This window comes from Lissotriton vulgaris, chromosome 2_2, assembly GCF_964263255.1.
Source record: "Lissotriton vulgaris chromosome 2_2, aLisVul1.2, whole genome shotgun sequence".
NCBI lineage: Eukaryota > Metazoa > Chordata > Amphibia > Caudata > Salamandridae > Lissotriton > Lissotriton vulgaris.
Genome location: NC_141688.1, coordinates 33,859,105 through 33,876,923, shown reverse-complemented (window position 1 = coordinate 33,876,923; position 17,819 = coordinate 33,859,105). Strand labels below are relative to the sequence as shown.

Sequence of the window (17,819 nt, the reverse complement as noted above, 5' to 3'; positions counted from 1 at the left end):
CAGTGAGTGCTGCGACAAACTGAGTTGAAATGGGATCTAATTGGGATTGAAGACTGAATCCTAATCTCAGATGTATTGTGAAACAATAATGAGGTGTAAAATGAACCTGTTTTGTGTTCCAGATACACTGAGTATTTCGAAGGATGCTTGGCTGCTGAATGCACACACTGTGTGGGGGGCCCTCCGAGGTAACTTTCCATTAGTCTCTTCACTGTTCTGTCTTAACATGCATGTAGAAGTGTGGTCTATTATGCTGATGCATGTTTGGAATAGGTGGGGAGGTGTTATTGGGCTTGCTGTTAGCAGTACTGTTAGTTTTGAGGGCTCATTTATTGTGGGGAACATGCAATACTTTGAGATTTGTTGCAGAATGATGTGCTTCGAGGGCGATTGACCAAGGCAATGGTGGACGTTTTGACGACTAAAAAGCGTCCATCATTTGAGGTCTTCTTTCAGTAAAGTAGAGTCTACCTTGAAGTTTGTATGGGTGCTAGGAGGAAAGTTGGCGTTTGACTTGTGGTACGCTGCGGGCACTAGAAAACAAATTCAGAGTTTTAGTTTCTTCATAGATAATGGTGACTTGATGCAGATCCAAGGAGAAGAAGCAATATTGCATAGTGCCTCAAGATGTAGAATATTTGGTGTGGGCATATTGATAATTGCACTATTGAACAGCCCGCTCTATGCTGTTTATTGACCACTGATAGTGTGCCCTAGCAGTTCCTGGTGATGGTAGATGTCAGGAGTAGATGTATGTGCAGTAGGAACATGGGACAGTTGAATGTATGATTGATTCTATGGTTCTTCATGGAATGTGTTAACTGATGTGGTCCTGGGCTGTACCGGGGGTGGTATTTGAATGCTGAACTCATAGGATACCTCTTATATTGTAAAACGTTGCTTTCACAGGGTTGGAGACATTCAGCCAGTTAGTATGGCGAGCAGAGGATGGAGCGGTGAGTACATGGCACCTGCATAGACAGGAGGAAGCAATCTGCCTTCGCATCCTGTTCAAAATGCAAAGTCTTTCTTTCATATCTTCTCTTGTCCCCCATTCATCACGATTAGTCCATGTTGCCAATCTTCTATGGATGTACAGTGCTGGCCTGATTGATGTATGTTGTAGTATTAGCGTATTTTCTAATCTGGTCTCTAGTGCTTACGGGGTAATACACCTGCAAACTAAATAACTTTATAAAAATGTAAAGTTTTCCACTGAATGAGAGAGGAAAAAGGCTGTCTCTTCGAAAAGAAAACACATAAGTAAGATGGGTAAGACCGGATATGGGAACAGTCAGATGCTATGCAAGCCTTCGCAGATATCTTAGTGATTGCAGATACTTCCTGAAGGTCTTTCAACCACTGTGTGAGAAGTTGGCCTGATATGTAGTGTTTCCAATTCTGGAACCACTTGGTATCAGTCCAAACAAACCCCAAAGATGTCTGGTTGTAAGTCAACCTTGTTAGACAAGCTATCCTAGTGGTAGCATGGACTAAGCAGCCTTAAAGGCTTAACTTAAGAGGTCGTGTTAAGCGAGCTGTTTTACCACATACAATCCTGTAATCAAATGAAAGGACACCACACAAGTATATATTATAAAAATATATGTATTTATTTCTAAATTACTCCCCAGTACTCTTTATGAGGAAAGGGGCACAAGCGTTAAATCAAAAGCACAGTAAAACATATGAAGTTGCACAATTATGGATGAGGGCGGGTGGCCACTCAGACCATATACTAAAAAAGTGGTATAAGTAACACTTATCGAACAGTGGTTAGGCCTAGGGCCTAGAGATTCGCTGGGAGCAGTCAGGACTAGCAATGATGAAGTCGGGAGTAGCCCACAGGAGACGGGTGCAGCACGGAAAGTGCGGCGCGCACCAATGCACTGTCAATGGTGCGTAAAAGTTAGTTAAAGTGAATTAAAAGATACTTCCGCTGAACCTAGGAACACAAAACTTTAGACACAGACCCTAGAGGTGTGTACCAGTGTGGGAACACCGGCGTTGCAATGTTACCTCACCCACAGGCCGTGGGTGCACAGGGTCGAAGTGGCGTCGGGTTCTGTCACGCAGGTTCTTGGTGCTTGAAGCTGTTGCAGCTGCAGGCGATGTGAAGCAGAAGTGTCCGGTGCGATCCAAGGGTGGATCGAAGTAGAAAAGTACCTGAAAGCAGAGGGGACAGAGTCTGGGTCACTCAGCAGTGACCAGGGTGGAACCAGGACGGAACCAGGCAATGTCGGGCGCAATCAGGCGGTTGTCGATAGGCTTCTCTCCGCTGTCACGTGGGCTCTGGGGCATCTGCGACGTGCAGGAGCAGGTCACGATCTGTCCCACGTAAGCTCTCGCCGTCAGCACCGTCGGCTTCAAGATTGCAGCAAACAGCACTTGGCAAAAGCAATCCACGCGGAACCGGGAGATTGCTTATCACTCGAACCAGGAGGGTCAGAGCGGGGGCTCCTTTTCACAGGAGCTGGTGCAGATCTGGAGCAACCAGAAAAGCGAGTCGTATTTCAAGTTTCGTCGGCACAGGGGCCACAAGCCAGCTGGCAAGTGACCGGGCCAACGCGTCGAGCCCACACAAGCAGAAGGGCCCAACGCAGCACTCGTCGAGTGTGGAGGGGTGAGCTTTGGTGCAAGTGGAGCTCGGGGCTGGGGCTTCTCAAACCCCGGTGTACAGCTTCGAGGGTCACTCGTGGGCTGCACGGTCAGCGTCTCGTGGCCTTTTCAAGATGGCGTGCCCCACGCTTCCGGTCGCCTCCACGGGTCTCAGCTCTGCAGGGACTGTGGATCGGGCAGGTAGAAGGCAGGCAAGCTTGATCTCGTCGATCTCTGTCGCTCGAGTTCCGGCGGGAACTGCAACAAAGCAAGGGTCGAGGGCTGGATGGTACCTGTTTGCACAGGGTGGTCACTCCTTGACCACAAGGGAGATTCTTCAGTCTTCTCACGTCGTGTAGAAAGTCGAAGGGTCCAGAATTCGTTTCTTATGTTTCTTCAGGATGATCTGAGTTGCATTGGGACTGCTCCCCCTCTTATTCGAATCTGGGGGGTTGGACATCCTGCTAGGTCCCCTCCTATGGGTGGGACCCAGGAAGGGGGTGGTTACACCCCTCTCCTTTGATCCTGGCTGCGCTGGGACAGGGGCTGGGAGGCCCCAGAACCGGTTTGGCCGGATTATGCAAGGGGCAGCCTTGTGCTCCCCAGGCAGTGTCTGGTTTCTTTGAAACCTCCGTACTCCAATCCACTATCTCCTGTCTGGGGTGGTTTGACACCGCCCTGTGACAGGAAACTCTTTGTCCAGGCCTCCTCTGCCGGGTTTCGGTCAGCAGCAGGAGGCCAGACCCGTGTCTGTGGCAGGGGCATCCATTTTGTGGATCTGAGGCTCATTTTAAATCAACCGCGTTTCAGTAAAGTAACATGTCTTCTCCCTCTAGAAGGGTGGAATGCTACCCCTGTCGCCAGAACTGGCGAGGGGGTAGTATTCCAATTCGTATGACACCTTACACGACATGTTTTGATAAAGCCAAACCAAAGTTGCTATATAACCGCGAGGATTATAAGGCGCTTAAGAGTATATGGTATGGCATTATCCCGGATCAGCTTAGGGAGTTGTTCCCGACAGCTGCAGACAGGCTCAGCTCATGCTAGAGCACCATCTCACATAAAACCACGCACTCTGCCTCCAGGATTGATGAGGCCTTCCATAGGAGTGGCTTACAGGCTATATATGTGTCCAGATATAGGTTTAGATATAGGTATACTATATCTAAGCAAGGGGTGATTACACCCACTTGCCCCAGCTGAGTGATCAGCCAGTTGTGTCAATTTAAGAACCAGCCAGGGGTGGCAAAAGCTATGCTTCAGCCCCTGGTAGGCCTTGGTGGCACTGAAGGACTGGGTTCTTTAAGACCCAGCGGTGCCAGGGCACAACACCTGAAACCTTCGTGGGTAACCTGCTCCGGCGTACAAGTCACAGAGACACGGGACACTTCCTTTGACGTCAAAGATTCAAGGTTTATTTGCTGCAGGGAACACAGAGATCACGACAAGTACACAGCGTGCAACTTGGGGAGACTGCTTCAAATTGGTTCTGTGGATCGCTCCTTTTATACAGTTTTTACCCATAGGATTACATTGAGCACAAAAGTTTACAACCCGGTTCCCACAATTTTCCCCCAGAGGGGTCGCTTTGGTCACTTTGAAACACACAAGGTCCGGAACATAAGTGCGAAAACATTTGGCGGTTCCCAACTGTAAAAACCATCTTCCTACCATTAGCGAATTCCAATTAGCAGTAAAATAGATCGAAATAGGAACGAAAACAGGTGCAGAGGAAGACGGAGACAGTGGGGAGATCGGAAAGGGTGTAAAAGGGGAGGTGTCGGGAAACACGAGATACAGGCATCAAAGGGACGTGCCTAATAAGATGCACGGCTGAGACAATAAGTCCGTGCGGCAAGATGAGCCTCGAGCGGCGTCATCTGCCTTACAGTAGCAACCCCCTCGTCATAAAGACACTTTCAAAGAACATGTGTCTTCCGCAAATATCTTGGGAGTCCCAGGGTCGCGAAGCGGACAGCGTCCGTTCGCTGGCTACTTGAGGGCAAGAGACAAAATGGATGCCGTATCTAAGATGGAACCCGTGGGCACAGATGAAAAACCCACATAACAAACGAACGGTTTGAGTTAGCACAGCGAAACTGCGCACACTTACTAAACTCGTCATTTGCGGTTCATAGATACCAGACTCGCCCGTATTCGTGCGAGTGAAAACACCACTTACAATTGTCACGGAACCTCAGACGCTCCTTTTGCCCTCATGTAGGCAAGCACTAGTCGGAATCATATTCGATATTCATCAGACCATCGAGATGTTGCTGTAGCATAGCTCTGTCCAACCGAGTCCCCTTGGTAACAGATGGTTGTCTCATACACGTTGTAGCACAGAGGCCACATAAGGCAGGACCACACTGCACACAAAGGCAACACGTGAACAGGAACACTACCACAACTCCGATGATCATCAGAATTTTCCAACCCCAAGTCGACATCAGGCCCCAAAACCATCCAAGTAGCGTCCAATCCCCTACATCCACGTGTATGGATTCGGAGATCTTATGCAACCTCGAGATGGCTTGATAGACAGTAGGAGCATTATCTGGAATGAAAATGCAGCAGCTCGAATGGATCACCTTACATACCCCACCACGATCTGCTAAGATGACATCTAAAACCATACGGTTTTGTAACGTCATAAGTCTCTCCGCCTGAAGTTCTGTGGTGATATTACCAAGGGCACTGGCAGTAATATTAGCTGTCGATTCTACCACTCGAGCCAACTGTCTCAGGTTCCTACTATTAACCATAGGTCCCCAAAACGGGAGGAAACCCTTGAAAAAGTCTCCTGCCTCTTGACCGGCAGTATCCTCTTCGCTAATTACGCCTCGCACAACTCTAGTCTTATGATAATCGGCATCTACAGTGAACGTCGGAGGCAACAGATTTGCAATAAAACATGAGCCCATGAAGTCTGCGGGCAACCATGTGTATGCACGATCATAACAGATAAAGTATGTACCCTTGGCAGCCAGAAACACAGGGGACGAGAACATTGGCAGAATGTAGTTTTCAGTGCAAGCACTTGCTCCAAGTCGGGCTTGCGATCTTCGACCACGACCCATAAGACAAAAATTACCAGTGTGGGGTACGACCCATATTGGAGGCGAGCTTTTAAGCTGCTTTTCGCTGCTGAACACACTATATTCACCTCTACTTAGGACCTTATAGGCTTGTACCTCTTCTTCGGGAATAAGCGAAGGATCATAGATCTCACTATCTAAATCCTCTATGGCTATCGACAAAGGTTTTTGGTACGAGGTAGGACCAGAGTAGGGGGAACGTGGTTCTCGAATGGGGTAGAAACCCAGTGCGCTTCGAAACATTGTTTGAAATGCTCGAGCTGACCCTTGGGAACTATATGGCAACACCAGATATGGAATTCCCTTATCCGTAGTATGTGGCATCAACCCACACACCCAACAATTAGTAGTGTTAACCACTAACTGATGCTGATGGAGGAGCTGAATAAAGGAATTGTTGCGGAATTCTACACGTCTAGCCTGCTCGTGTTCCGGTAACATGTGAAAAGAATGGGGAGAAACAGTAGAGGTAAGGTTAGGGTAAGGAGTAGGAGTAGGAGTAGGTGTAGCAGGTAAGAAATACGACATCGTGTAATACACCCCACCCGCCAATAATGCAGAAACAGTCAAAAACAATACAAACAGTTGGAATATGAAACATTTAGTACGACTAAGTTGCTGCAGCTTGAATCTATAGACTTGAGCCCCTTCCAAATCATTCAGCTTCGAGAATGCCATTCCCTACGACCGTCCGCAACGTTTCTTGACGCACTTCGTTCTGTGCAGCAATAGTCAATCCCCAGGAGTTCCTAGGAACCGACGGCCTTTAACCTAGCGTCAAGACCTACTGTCCAGAAGGAAGTACGCGCGCGGCCCTACGGCCTTCAATACACAATATGTATATACAAGCACAAAGTCTCTCGGCTGTGGAAGTAAAAAGATACAAGGGAGGAAACTCAATATCTATATGTACACAAATAATTACAGTGATACGAAAGTTCAAAACTGATCACGGGAAACGGGGATAACGCAGTTGTCAATTTTAGCAAAGCAAGGAAAAAAATTTTTATTTGTCCTTAGTGCGAGATCGCAAAGAATATCGGTGTTTCCCGGGACGTGTCTGCTCGTCAAACAAAGGATCCGTTGAAGAGACAGCGTCCTGCTGATCAGTTGATTGTTCTGGTCTTGAGCCTTTTGCTGACAATTTTTCAACAGTGGCTTTCTGCTGCGCTGAGGATTCTCCAACAGGCTGTGCGTCGCTGAAAGGCACAAACGCCGGCAATGTTCCTGTTTCTGTTGACGCAATGCCTTTCCTTACCCACGGGTCTGCCGGCAAAGGGATAGGGACTCGCTTGGTGTGCGTAGCGTGCACCCAATTTTTGCGCCCCTCGAGACGAACGGCAGTCCTCGTGGCCAGGAGCACCTGGTAAGGTCCGGTAAACCTTGGGTCCAGATTATTCTTGCGTGAAAAGTTGCGAGTTACCACCCAGTCTCCGGGCTGGAGCTGGTGGCCTGGACCCTCCGTCTGCGTCGGCAATGCGTCGTAAACCTGTTGGTGAATTAACCTCAGTTTAGCAGTCAAGTCATGTAAATAGTCAATCAACATTGGATACTCAAGATCAGAAAACATTCCTGGCCTAGGAACCCCCCACACATTCGCAGGACGGCCGAACACTATCTCATAGGGACTAAGCCCTATTCGGGAGTGTACCGTCGCCCTAGTTGACAGTAATGCTAAGGGTAAAGCGTCAGGCCACGAAAGACCAGTCGTAGCCTGAATCTTTGCTAGCTTTAGTTTAAGGGTGCCGTTATACCCCTCAACTAATCCAGCTGACTGGGGATGATTGGCGCTGTGGAATTTTTGATTTATTCCAAGGCCCTTACACACACTCTTCATCACACTTCCAACAAACTCACTTCCGTTATCTGACCACACGACTCTAGGCATTCCATACCGAGGAAAATATTCCTTCAGTAGGATTTTCGCAGTAGACAAAGCAGTATTGTCTTTAAGAGGATAGACCTCAATCCATCGGGAGAATGCGCAAACCACAACTAAAACGTATTTCAGGTTATTGCATCGCTCCATATGGATGAAGTCCAATTGAATCACCTCAAAGGGATATGAAGGAGGAGCAAAACTGCCAGGGGGAGTTGGGGTTCCTTTGCCAGGATTGTACATTATACACACCATACAATTCTTCACCAGACGTTCAGCACATTTCGTAATACCATCATTCTTCCACACAGGCGACAGCAACTTACAAATACCTTTCGCGCTAATATGTGCTAACCCATGTGCCATTGTCACAACGGCCAGCACATACGCATCAGGCAACATCCATCTTTTCTGGTCCGACAAATCAATCCAACAACCATTCGCATCCAACTTTCCCGTACTTTCTTTCCACTTCGTCTTTTCAATCTCAGTGGCCTCATTCTGAATTGTTTTCACGCTCTCAATAGTGTCTTCACACATACTCGATTCTGTAGGCCACCTAACCGAACTCGTCACATACATTCGAGTGCTAAGGTTCCGGGCAGTCTCCTTAGCAATCTCATCCGCAAACGCGTTACCACGACCAACATCATCCGTCACTTTACGATGCGCACTACACTTAACAATCGCAACTTGCGTAGGCAAAGTCAATGCATCCAAAAGATCGTTCACAAGCTGGCCATGCTGTATCTTCGTACCGTGCGATGTCAAGAAACCACGCTCTCGCCACAATCGTCCAAAACTATGCGCTACACCAAAAGCGTATTGACTATCAGTGTACACATTCACACGTTTCCCTTTCGCCAACACACATGCTCTGGTAAGAGCAATCAGCTCCGCAGCTTGGGCAGAATTCTGATTCAACCTTGCAGTTTCAACAACAGTGTTCAACGTTACAACAGCATAAGCAGTAGTCACATCGCCATTCGGCAACTTAAAACATGACCCATCCACATACAGAGTGCCATCCGGATCTTCCAATGGGGTGTTTTTAAGGTCCACTCGACCTTTCGTTTCCTCTTCAGTCCTCAAGTAGCAGTCATGTTCTGCTACTTCATCTGACTCTGCACTAATTGGTAACAAAGTTGCCGGATTTAGGACATTACAACGTTTTATCTGAATATGGCTTGCCAAGAGCGTCAATTCGTACCCAGACAACCTCGCACTCGTCAAGTGCTGAGTTTTCGTTCGATTCAAAAGAGTATCGACTGCATGCAGAACCATCACCGTAAGCATATTATCCATGACCAATCCTGCTGATTGTCGGATGGAGACCGCAGCTGCCGCAGTTGCTCTCAAACAACTCGGCAATGCTCTAGCTACTGGGTCTAAGGTCGAGGAAAAATATGCACATGGACGCTGCTTACCACCAAAAGGTTGCGTTAAGACACTCAAAGCACAACCTTCTCTCTCGTGAACATATAACGTGAACGGCTTACCGTAGTCAGGGGTACCTAACACAGGAGCCGAACACAATGAATCGCGTAGTTCAGAAAAACTCTTCTGACATTCTTCCGTCCATGGTAAAGGAGTTGAAACATCCTTACACGTAAGAGCCACCAATGGTTTCGCTAGCAATGAAAAATTAGGAATCCATTGCCTGCAGTACGACGTGATACCTAGAAAGGCACGCACATCTCTTTGGGTTTTCGGCACAGCCATTCGCGCAATCGCTGCAATTCTCTCTGGGGTCAATCTCCTTCCCTCCTTTGACAATAAGTGACCTAGATAGGTTACTTCTTGACAACAATATTGGAGTTTAGAAGGTGACACCTTGTGATTTAATTCACAGAGATGTTGCAGCAACGACACCGTAGCAATTTTGCAAATGTCCTGGGTATCGGCAGCCACCAATAAGTCGTCGACGTACTGGATTAAAGCCGCACCAACCGGCAACCGAAACGCATCCAGTTGACTCTTCAAGGCTTGACTGTAAATCGATGGACTTTCACAGTAGCCCTGAGGAGCGCGTTTGAACCGGAAGCTACGTCCACCGAGAGAGAAACCGAAAAGGTCCCTGCTCTCTTCGGCAATCGGGATGCTGAAAAACGCATTTTTCAAGTCAATCACCGAGAACCATGAGGCAGTAGCTGGAATCAGAGTCAGTAGCGCCGTGATGTCAGGCACAACAGGAAATTGAGGAACCACAATTTTATTTACCTCCCGTAAGTCGATAACAAAGCGATAAACAGGCGGCTTTGAAGGATCTGTACGTTTAAGAATGGGCAGTACAGGGCTATTGCACACGTTTCCCCGAGTCTCTTCAATAACATCTTTCTCGATCAAATCATAGATGATCGCCAACAGTGCTCGTTCACCATCAAGGGAGATACGATATTGGGGAATACGTGGCAATCGCACATTGGATTTCAACTGAACAACATAAGGGGAGATATCAAGCAGGCCCACGTCATTTGGACCTGTTGCCCACAGAGATGCAGGAAGAGAACTCAATTCCGGTGGAAGCTTATCGAGGGACAAATACATAGGAGAGACAACCCTCTCTCCTAACGTAAGCTTTACACCCGCAGGAGAACAATACAAAGTTGCGTACAAACGTTTAAGCAAATCCAGGCCCAAAAGATTTTCGCCACAACCAGTAGTCAAAATCAACGGAGCTTGGAGCTCACGTGGCCCAATTTGAAGGGGCAAAGGGCGCGAAACTGGATTGCTAACGGGGGCGCCAGAGAATCCAACGGAAACATTTGTTAAGCCAGACAAAGGTGCGCCAGGGAGTTTCGAATGCATGATAGAACTTTTCGCTGCACCAGTGTCCAACAGAAAAGGCTCAACGACGCCCGATGTAGCAACTGCGACGTAAGGCCCTCTCTGATCAACCGGAACTGATACCACTCCCTCTCCTTGTCTTTGGCTGTCCTAATAATTACTGTCGTCAGTTCCCTGATCGACGTAATAATCGTCTACATTATACTGCGCAGATCGTCCTTGCGATGATCCACGTTGATCGAAACAGTTATTAGAATTTGACGAATTGTCAAAGCGATCGTTCTGAGCACCACGACCTCTACCACGTGATGCGTGCTGTGAACCACCACGGCCTCCTTTAGACGAGTTACCACCATTACGTTCATTCAAAGCAGGGCAATTGAATTTAATGTGTCCTTCCTGTCTACAATAAGCACATTGATTGTACCCTAACGAGGATCTTTGGAAGGAGGAATCATTACGTGGCTGCGATCGATTCGATTGCGACTGCGATCTATTCTGTTGGGGCGCATTCTGATTAGAACGCGGCGGATACGCTTGTTGCAACAACACTTTAGTTTTCAGCTCTTTCGTCTTTTTGTCAGCACGGTCATTCTCCTCTTTCTCCCTATTCTCATAATATTGTGCCGTAGCCAATATCTGAGCTGAGGTAGAAACGGCCCATGCACTCTCCGAATTCTTTAATTTATTGCTCAAATCGGGCAATAAGTTCGACACAAATTTATCCACAAACAACCTTTGTCCACCCTCAGTACCCATATCCTGTCCACTGTGGTCAATGAATGCTTCTTCAAACCTCGTAAAGAAGTCTGAAACACTCTCATCTTTCTTTTGTTTGCAAGCGGACAGTTTGTCCCAATTAACCCTCATAGCTGGCATAAGAGTTTTCATTAACGTTAGTATTCGCTGAGGAAGAGCAGTAATCAATTGGTCGGGTTTAGCAGCAGCCACTTGTCCAGCATCTGCCGCTGTAATGGCAGCCCAATCACCGCCTAATTCATTTGCATGATCTTGGTGACGAATCTTAGCCCATACCGGTTGCGGTACGACATTGCCAAACAACATATCGATATCGGCAAGATTCATCACCGTAGCATCTACAAGCTGTGATAATTCTTTGTAATACCCAGTAGGATTCTTGCGTGGGTCAGGCAAAGATTGCTTCACCTGTAACACTTCCGAGCGTTTCCATGGGAGATGTATCCACACTCTCTGGAAATGCGCCGCTGTCGCAGGATTAGCATTAGGATCAGCCGGTACCCAAACCGGCGGAACTTCACGCATAGGATATTGGCCAGACTCGTCTAGTTTTTCAATATCCTCAACAAACAGTGCATGAGGAATGGGAGCGGGACGAAGAGATAGCAACCGCTCAATAGCACGCCGGACATTAGTATCTACTATCAGTCCAGTTGCGAACTGAAGCCGAAGTTCAGACAGGGCGGTCAGCACCTCGTCAGGCGCATCGGCCGCTATCTGGTCGTGAAGGAACTTGCACATTTCGTCAAACACATATCTCTGAGTTGGTATGTTAAATTGACTAAACGTTTCGAGGACAACACGGGGTGGATTTCTAAGAGGGTTTACCATCCAACCCATTGCCATATTATATAGCGCAACGCGTTCTCTGTTTCCAGGAAGCTGACTACGTCGCTGAGGACCATCGGAACCAGCAGACCCGTGAACAGGTCCGAGTGACTGAAAGAAGCTAGCCGCAAGGGGAGAATTGCGACTACGAGTAGAGGGAGAAGAATAAGACACAGGGCTAACAAGAGAAGGAGTAGAAACAGTAGCAACAGCAGGAGTTAACAAAACAGGAGCAGTAGCGGGAGCAGGAGTATGTGGAAGCGGAGGAGCAGTAGGAATAGAAACAGACAAAGGAGCAGGAACAGTCGGAAGAGCGGGTGCAGGTTGAGGAACAGGCGGAGGAACAATAGGTGGAAGAACAGGTATGGCAGGGACCACAGGAGCTGCGGTACCCTGTACGTACGGAGGTGGCGACTTCATAAGATAGGACATTAAAGGATCCTCAACTGCCTCTTCCTTCTTATCCGACTCCGTAGGCAAAGCTGGATAACATTTATCTATGGACATACGCTGTAGTCTTTCAAACACTTCCTTATCCTTATCCTCCTTATCACGCTGGAACTGCTCAGCTTTCTTCACTATGGTAGCAACATTATCTCGCTGACTACGTTTATTCTGTCTGATCTCTTTCTGTCGGGCTTCTTTGCGCCACAACCGAAAGGCATCAAACATGGCCGGCCTTGATTTACGTTCGAACAACTTCATTTCTAGATTATCTAAGATCGACGCCTCGAAGCTACCGTGAGGTGGCCAACGAAGGTCGCCGTCTTTCTTCGTATATTTAATCCAATAATCGTTAAAGGTAATCGGGCCTAGCCCGTGTTTGCTATACAAGTCATAAGTAGGAGTTCCAACCGGAGGTATCGGACACGAGTCCTCTAGTCGGGAATCTGCACCACAAGGTCTAAAACAACTGAACAAAGTACTGCGACCAGGCATCTTGCACACTAGCCGAGTTTCACAAACTTCAAGGGTTACGGGATTTACCAAGTCCCAGCAAAGAACAAAACCCTCGGTTTTTGGCGGCTGCAGTCGTCAAACAACACAACAAAGTACGCTAGCAAAGTGTCACCGACAAAAACACTCACACAGCGTGTACAACAAAAACACTCGCTAAAGTGTCAACAACCAAGAACTCTGGGAGCGACCCACAAATACTTAACTCAAAGATCGATGGCGTCACCAGGAAGGCCCGTCAATCGTCTCGCTATACCAAGGTCTACGCCAGGCGCCAAAACAGGTCTACAGTCAGGGCAGCAGTCCGTCGCAGCCGTCAGGAGGCGGGAATCTTCGCGGGAAAAGTCTTCGGGCCACTTATTTCGACAACAGGATCGATGAAGCGGGGTGCACCTTCCCTCGGAGATTTCACACGAAGTTCCTCACGATCGTCGGGCTTGGACCGGTACCACTGATGCAGCCCCACGTTGGGCGCCAACTGAAGGACTGGTTTCTTTAAGACCCAGCGGTGCCAGGGCACAACACCTGAAACCTTCGTGGGTAACCTGCTCCGGCGTACAAGTCACAGAGACACGGGACACTTCCTTTGACGTCAAAGATTCAAGGTTTATTTGCTGCAGGGAACACAGAGATCACGACAAGTACACAGCGTGCAACTTGGGGAGACTGCTTCAAATTGGTTCTGTGGATCGCTCCTTTTATACAGTTTTTACCCATAGGATTACATTGAGCACAAAAGTTTACAACCCGGTTCCCACAATTTTCCCCCAGAGGGGTCGCTTTGGTCACTTTGAAACACACAAGGTCCGGAACATAAGTGCGAAAACATTTGGCGGTTCCCAACTGTAAAAACCATCTTCCTACCATTAGCGAATTCCAATTAGCAGTAAAATAGATCGAAATAGGAACGAAAACAGGTGCAGAGGAAGACGGAGACAGTGGGGAGATCGGAAAGGGTGTAAAAGGGGAGGTGTCGGGAAACACGAGATACAGGCATCAAAGGGACGTGCCTAATAAGATGCACGGCTGAGACAATAAGTCCGTGCGGCAAGATGAGCCTCGAGCGGCGTCATCTGCCTTACAGTAGCAACCCCCTCGTCATAAAGACACTTTCAAAGAACATGTGTCTTCCGCAAATATCTTGGGAGTCCCAGGGTCGCGAAGCGGACAGCGTCCGTTCGCTGGCTACTTGAGGGCAAGAGACAAAATGGATGCCGTATCTAAGATGGAACCCGTGGGCACAGATGAAAAACCCACATAACGAACGGTTTGAGTTAGCACAGCGAAACTGCGCACACTTACTAAACTCGTCATTTGCGGTTCATAGATACCAGACTCGCCCGTATTCGTGCGAGTGAAAACACCACTTACAATTGTCACGGAACCTCAGCACCTATGCCCTGAGCACCTATAGTGCATGGTACAGGGGCTGACAAGGAGTCCATTTCCAATTGTGGTATGTACCTATAGCACATGTATTATAAATTTAGAGAGAGAACAGCAGGCTGGGGGTCTGATTAGCAGGCCCACAGCCTCAGTAAGTCGAAAACCAGTGAAGCAAAAAGCAAAAATTGGGGTGACCCTAGGATAGCAGACCCTACTCTCCTACACACTGCAACAGCATGGAGCTCCTTTTTCGATAGTTTGTTCTGCAGTCACTGGACTTCCCGACAGTGCACGATTTGTGGTGAAACTCAAGACAATATGTAGGCTACGCTTGCATGAATGATTTTCGGCATACATTGCCTTTTGTTATACAAACTTTACTGCACGACGAGCAAGCAAAAGTTCAAAAACCTATATATATATATATATATATATCAAAACTATGGTTAAAGGAACAGGTTAAAGTAAGGAAGCATAATACTGGCTTCTTTTCACGTTTCCAGGCATGTGGAGCGTTTGTTGCCCCAATTTGTTTTTTATTCCTCACTTGTATGTATTGTTCGTTTTTTTTAGTTCATAATTTAAAAGGATATCAGAAATGGTAAAATTGCACCTGGGGAAATATAGGTCAGATGTACTATAAAATGTGGTGGCAAAAAATGGACTCCCGTTCTGTACCTATATTTTGCTACCACAAAATTATTTTTTTAACATACCTGTGTAAAAAATAGATTGGTTCACAAAATAAGGAATCTGAGTTGGTCACCAGCATTAATATACATCAAGAAGGTCATAAATAGGGCTCCCGGTTTTATGGTATTAATTTTTTTTAAGCTTTCCGTCTGTATTCATCCATATTTCTTTTTTGGTAATTTTTTCTGTATTTATCCATATTTATTTTGTTGAAAGCAAAAAAAACGCAGTAGCTAGTATTTATTTACATTTATTTAAAAAGGCAATGCACGCTTGGTTGTTTTAGGTTCATATAGATTTATGCAGATGGAGGTAAATGAGTTACTGCTTTTAACAAAGAGATCTTTTTTTTTTCTTGCTGTTAATAAATTGCCAACCTTCTAATATAAGACAGTGAGCCATGAAGGGCCTTGTAAGCCTTGCTGTCTTGTGTAATGCATCCTATGCATTAATTTACACATGATTTATTGTATTGTAATTGCAATTATATAGTGCTTACTACCCTTGACGAGGCATTGAAGCGCTTTTTTTTATCCAGGAGCATCCTACTCTGGAACTGACTCAAGAAATCGGAGTGTGAATAGCATGACTTTCCGTGGTGGTCACATATTAGTCAAGAAAACAATATTATTTGAGTAGAGGTGGAAGAATTATGTTTTAGACTGGATAACATCATCATATTGTCTTGTCACTGACCGAGCAGTACTAAAAGAAATGCCTCCCCAGACTGAAAATGCTGCGGCACTCTGCAGTAAATACAAGGCTGTGTAGAGCTCCCTGTGAAAGTCGCACTGGTCCTGCAAGCACCCACCACAGTCTTAAAGAGGACCCTAACAAGTTGCCAAATTATGAAAATGTCGCACATAACAATGTGAAACCTTGGCAGCTATGTGTGCGCATTAACATAAACAAAAAACTGTCCACAAAGAAAAAAACACGGCAAATAAACAAGGGGGCAATCCCAACTCTCCCTCTCCCCTCCCTATGTTGTAAAATTTGTAAGGCACGGCATCCACACTCTATTGACACACTCCAAAACTTACTACAGAGGACATTCGACCGATAGCGTACTCACTTTGAGGCACAAAGCAGGGAAAAGCAGCTGCACTACAGGTCCAGCAAGCAGCTGGCTCCGTAGATCATTTCACACTAAAGTTTTATGTGTGCGCATGCATATCTCTTGAATCTAGGGGCTGAACAAAGTCAAAAGCATGCCTCTCAAGTATCTGTGCAGTGATTAGCTTTGTGCATTTGTTTTCCCTTCATTTCTTTTAGGTTTGCATCTCACCGCTGCACCTCTGCTCCTGCAAGGATAGCTCTGAGCAAGGATACTTAAATAAACAAAAGGAGGCCTAATGGCCCCTTAACATCGACCTTTGTATTTACTCAGATGAAATCTGATAAGCCCACTCCCTGGCTGTCCTCGGACAGACTTGTCTTCGAGACCGATTTATTGGCATTTTCCATTTTTACATAAAAATGCAGACAAAGGAAACATTTTTCCGTCTATTTATACGTAAAAATCCGTTAAAACGGAAAAGTGGCAGCCTTAGTCATAAATTGCGACTTACTCAGTTGGGTGGCACACACCAGGATGCAGACAACTCTTTAGTTACCTTTAAATATGTTTTTATTTAAATATTGCCTAGCTTTCTTTAAGAATCTGGTCTGGTGTTTAAAACGAAAAAAAGCTGCAAGTTTTGTAAAGTTTGAGAGTTGATAGTGTTCTCGTTGACCATTGCTAGCTCCCAATAGTTGTTTTTTTTTTTTTTTTGCAATCATAAAGTGAAAGGTATCCTGAAGCGACCCTATGCATTTTCCTACTCTGTTCTACTCCCACTTGGCCATCAGTAACGTTTCAATGTTTTGTGTCTGGATTTAGGTCACAACACGTTGATAGGGTATCAGATTGATATTTGGAAAGGACACCCAAAACATGTCCCTTCCAAATACTGATTCGGTATCCATTTCTAAGCATAGTTATGGTTTGTGAATAGTTTTCTGAATCGTTATGTTTTGTACACAAAATAAAGGGCTTTAATTCTTGGAATCATTTAGATCTACTGATTTTGGAGGATTTTCAAACTGGTCCTTGGTCTTTTGCATTTCAGTTCTACGGTTTTGTGACGTCTGCATTGAGAAGTAACTTTGCCTTTTTTATGGCCATTCTCTTCTGCGGACTGTTTCTTTGCAAAAGTCGGGTTATCTGCACCACATGTGCAGTCTCCAAGTTCAGTTTTTACTGGTCTGATCCATAATTGCATGTACTAGTTGGCAGCTTTTTAAAAATGAATAATTAGCTAACCCTGCCTGCTCTTTCTGTAGTGAACTGCTGCTTTCACAGAGGCAGTATTGTCTAACGGTGGAGTCGGTGACTTGTGAACAATGAGACTTGCCTTCCAAGTCATTTTCTCGTAGTGACCACATTGTGTAGTTCAGAGATAATCGCTTTATCTCCACATGCATCATTTTCCGTTCTTACTTAAAAGAAGGTGGCTTAGAAAATGCTCTAAAGTTCAAGTACAAAAAACTGGCATTGACTTTGAAGAGCATCTTCGACCGAACTGGCACTTTGGTACCATAAAATTAGCTACCTTAGCTATTTAGTTATGTATTTTGCAATTGATGCTTATTGTGTTAATAAACCGCACAAATTAGTCTGAAAAAGGAATTAAGCAAAGCATGAGAAAGGCACTATAATGCTACTTATAAAGGCTTAAAGTGTGGACGGATGTGAAGTAACTGCTGTACTGTAGCACTGTGTTCAAGTGGGTGTTCCCACCTGACCACAGAAGTTCAGCATAAGAGTTACTACACATCTGTTCACACTT

At 46.2% G+C, this 17,819-nt stretch overlaps 1 protein-coding gene across 1 annotated transcript in view; it reads left to right on the top strand.

Annotated features, from left to right (window-relative positions):
• HEXA (hexosaminidase subunit alpha) overlaps nt 1-17,819 on the top strand; it is a 121,950-nt gene that overhangs the window by 29,835 nt on the left and 74,296 nt on the right. Inside the window, exons 3-4 of the mRNA XM_086959243.1 lie at nt 123-188; nt 910-956. Coding sequence (XP_086815369.1) covers nt 123-188; nt 910-956 — 113 coding nt within the window. The remainder of the gene's footprint in view (nt 1-122; nt 189-909; nt 957-17,819) is intronic.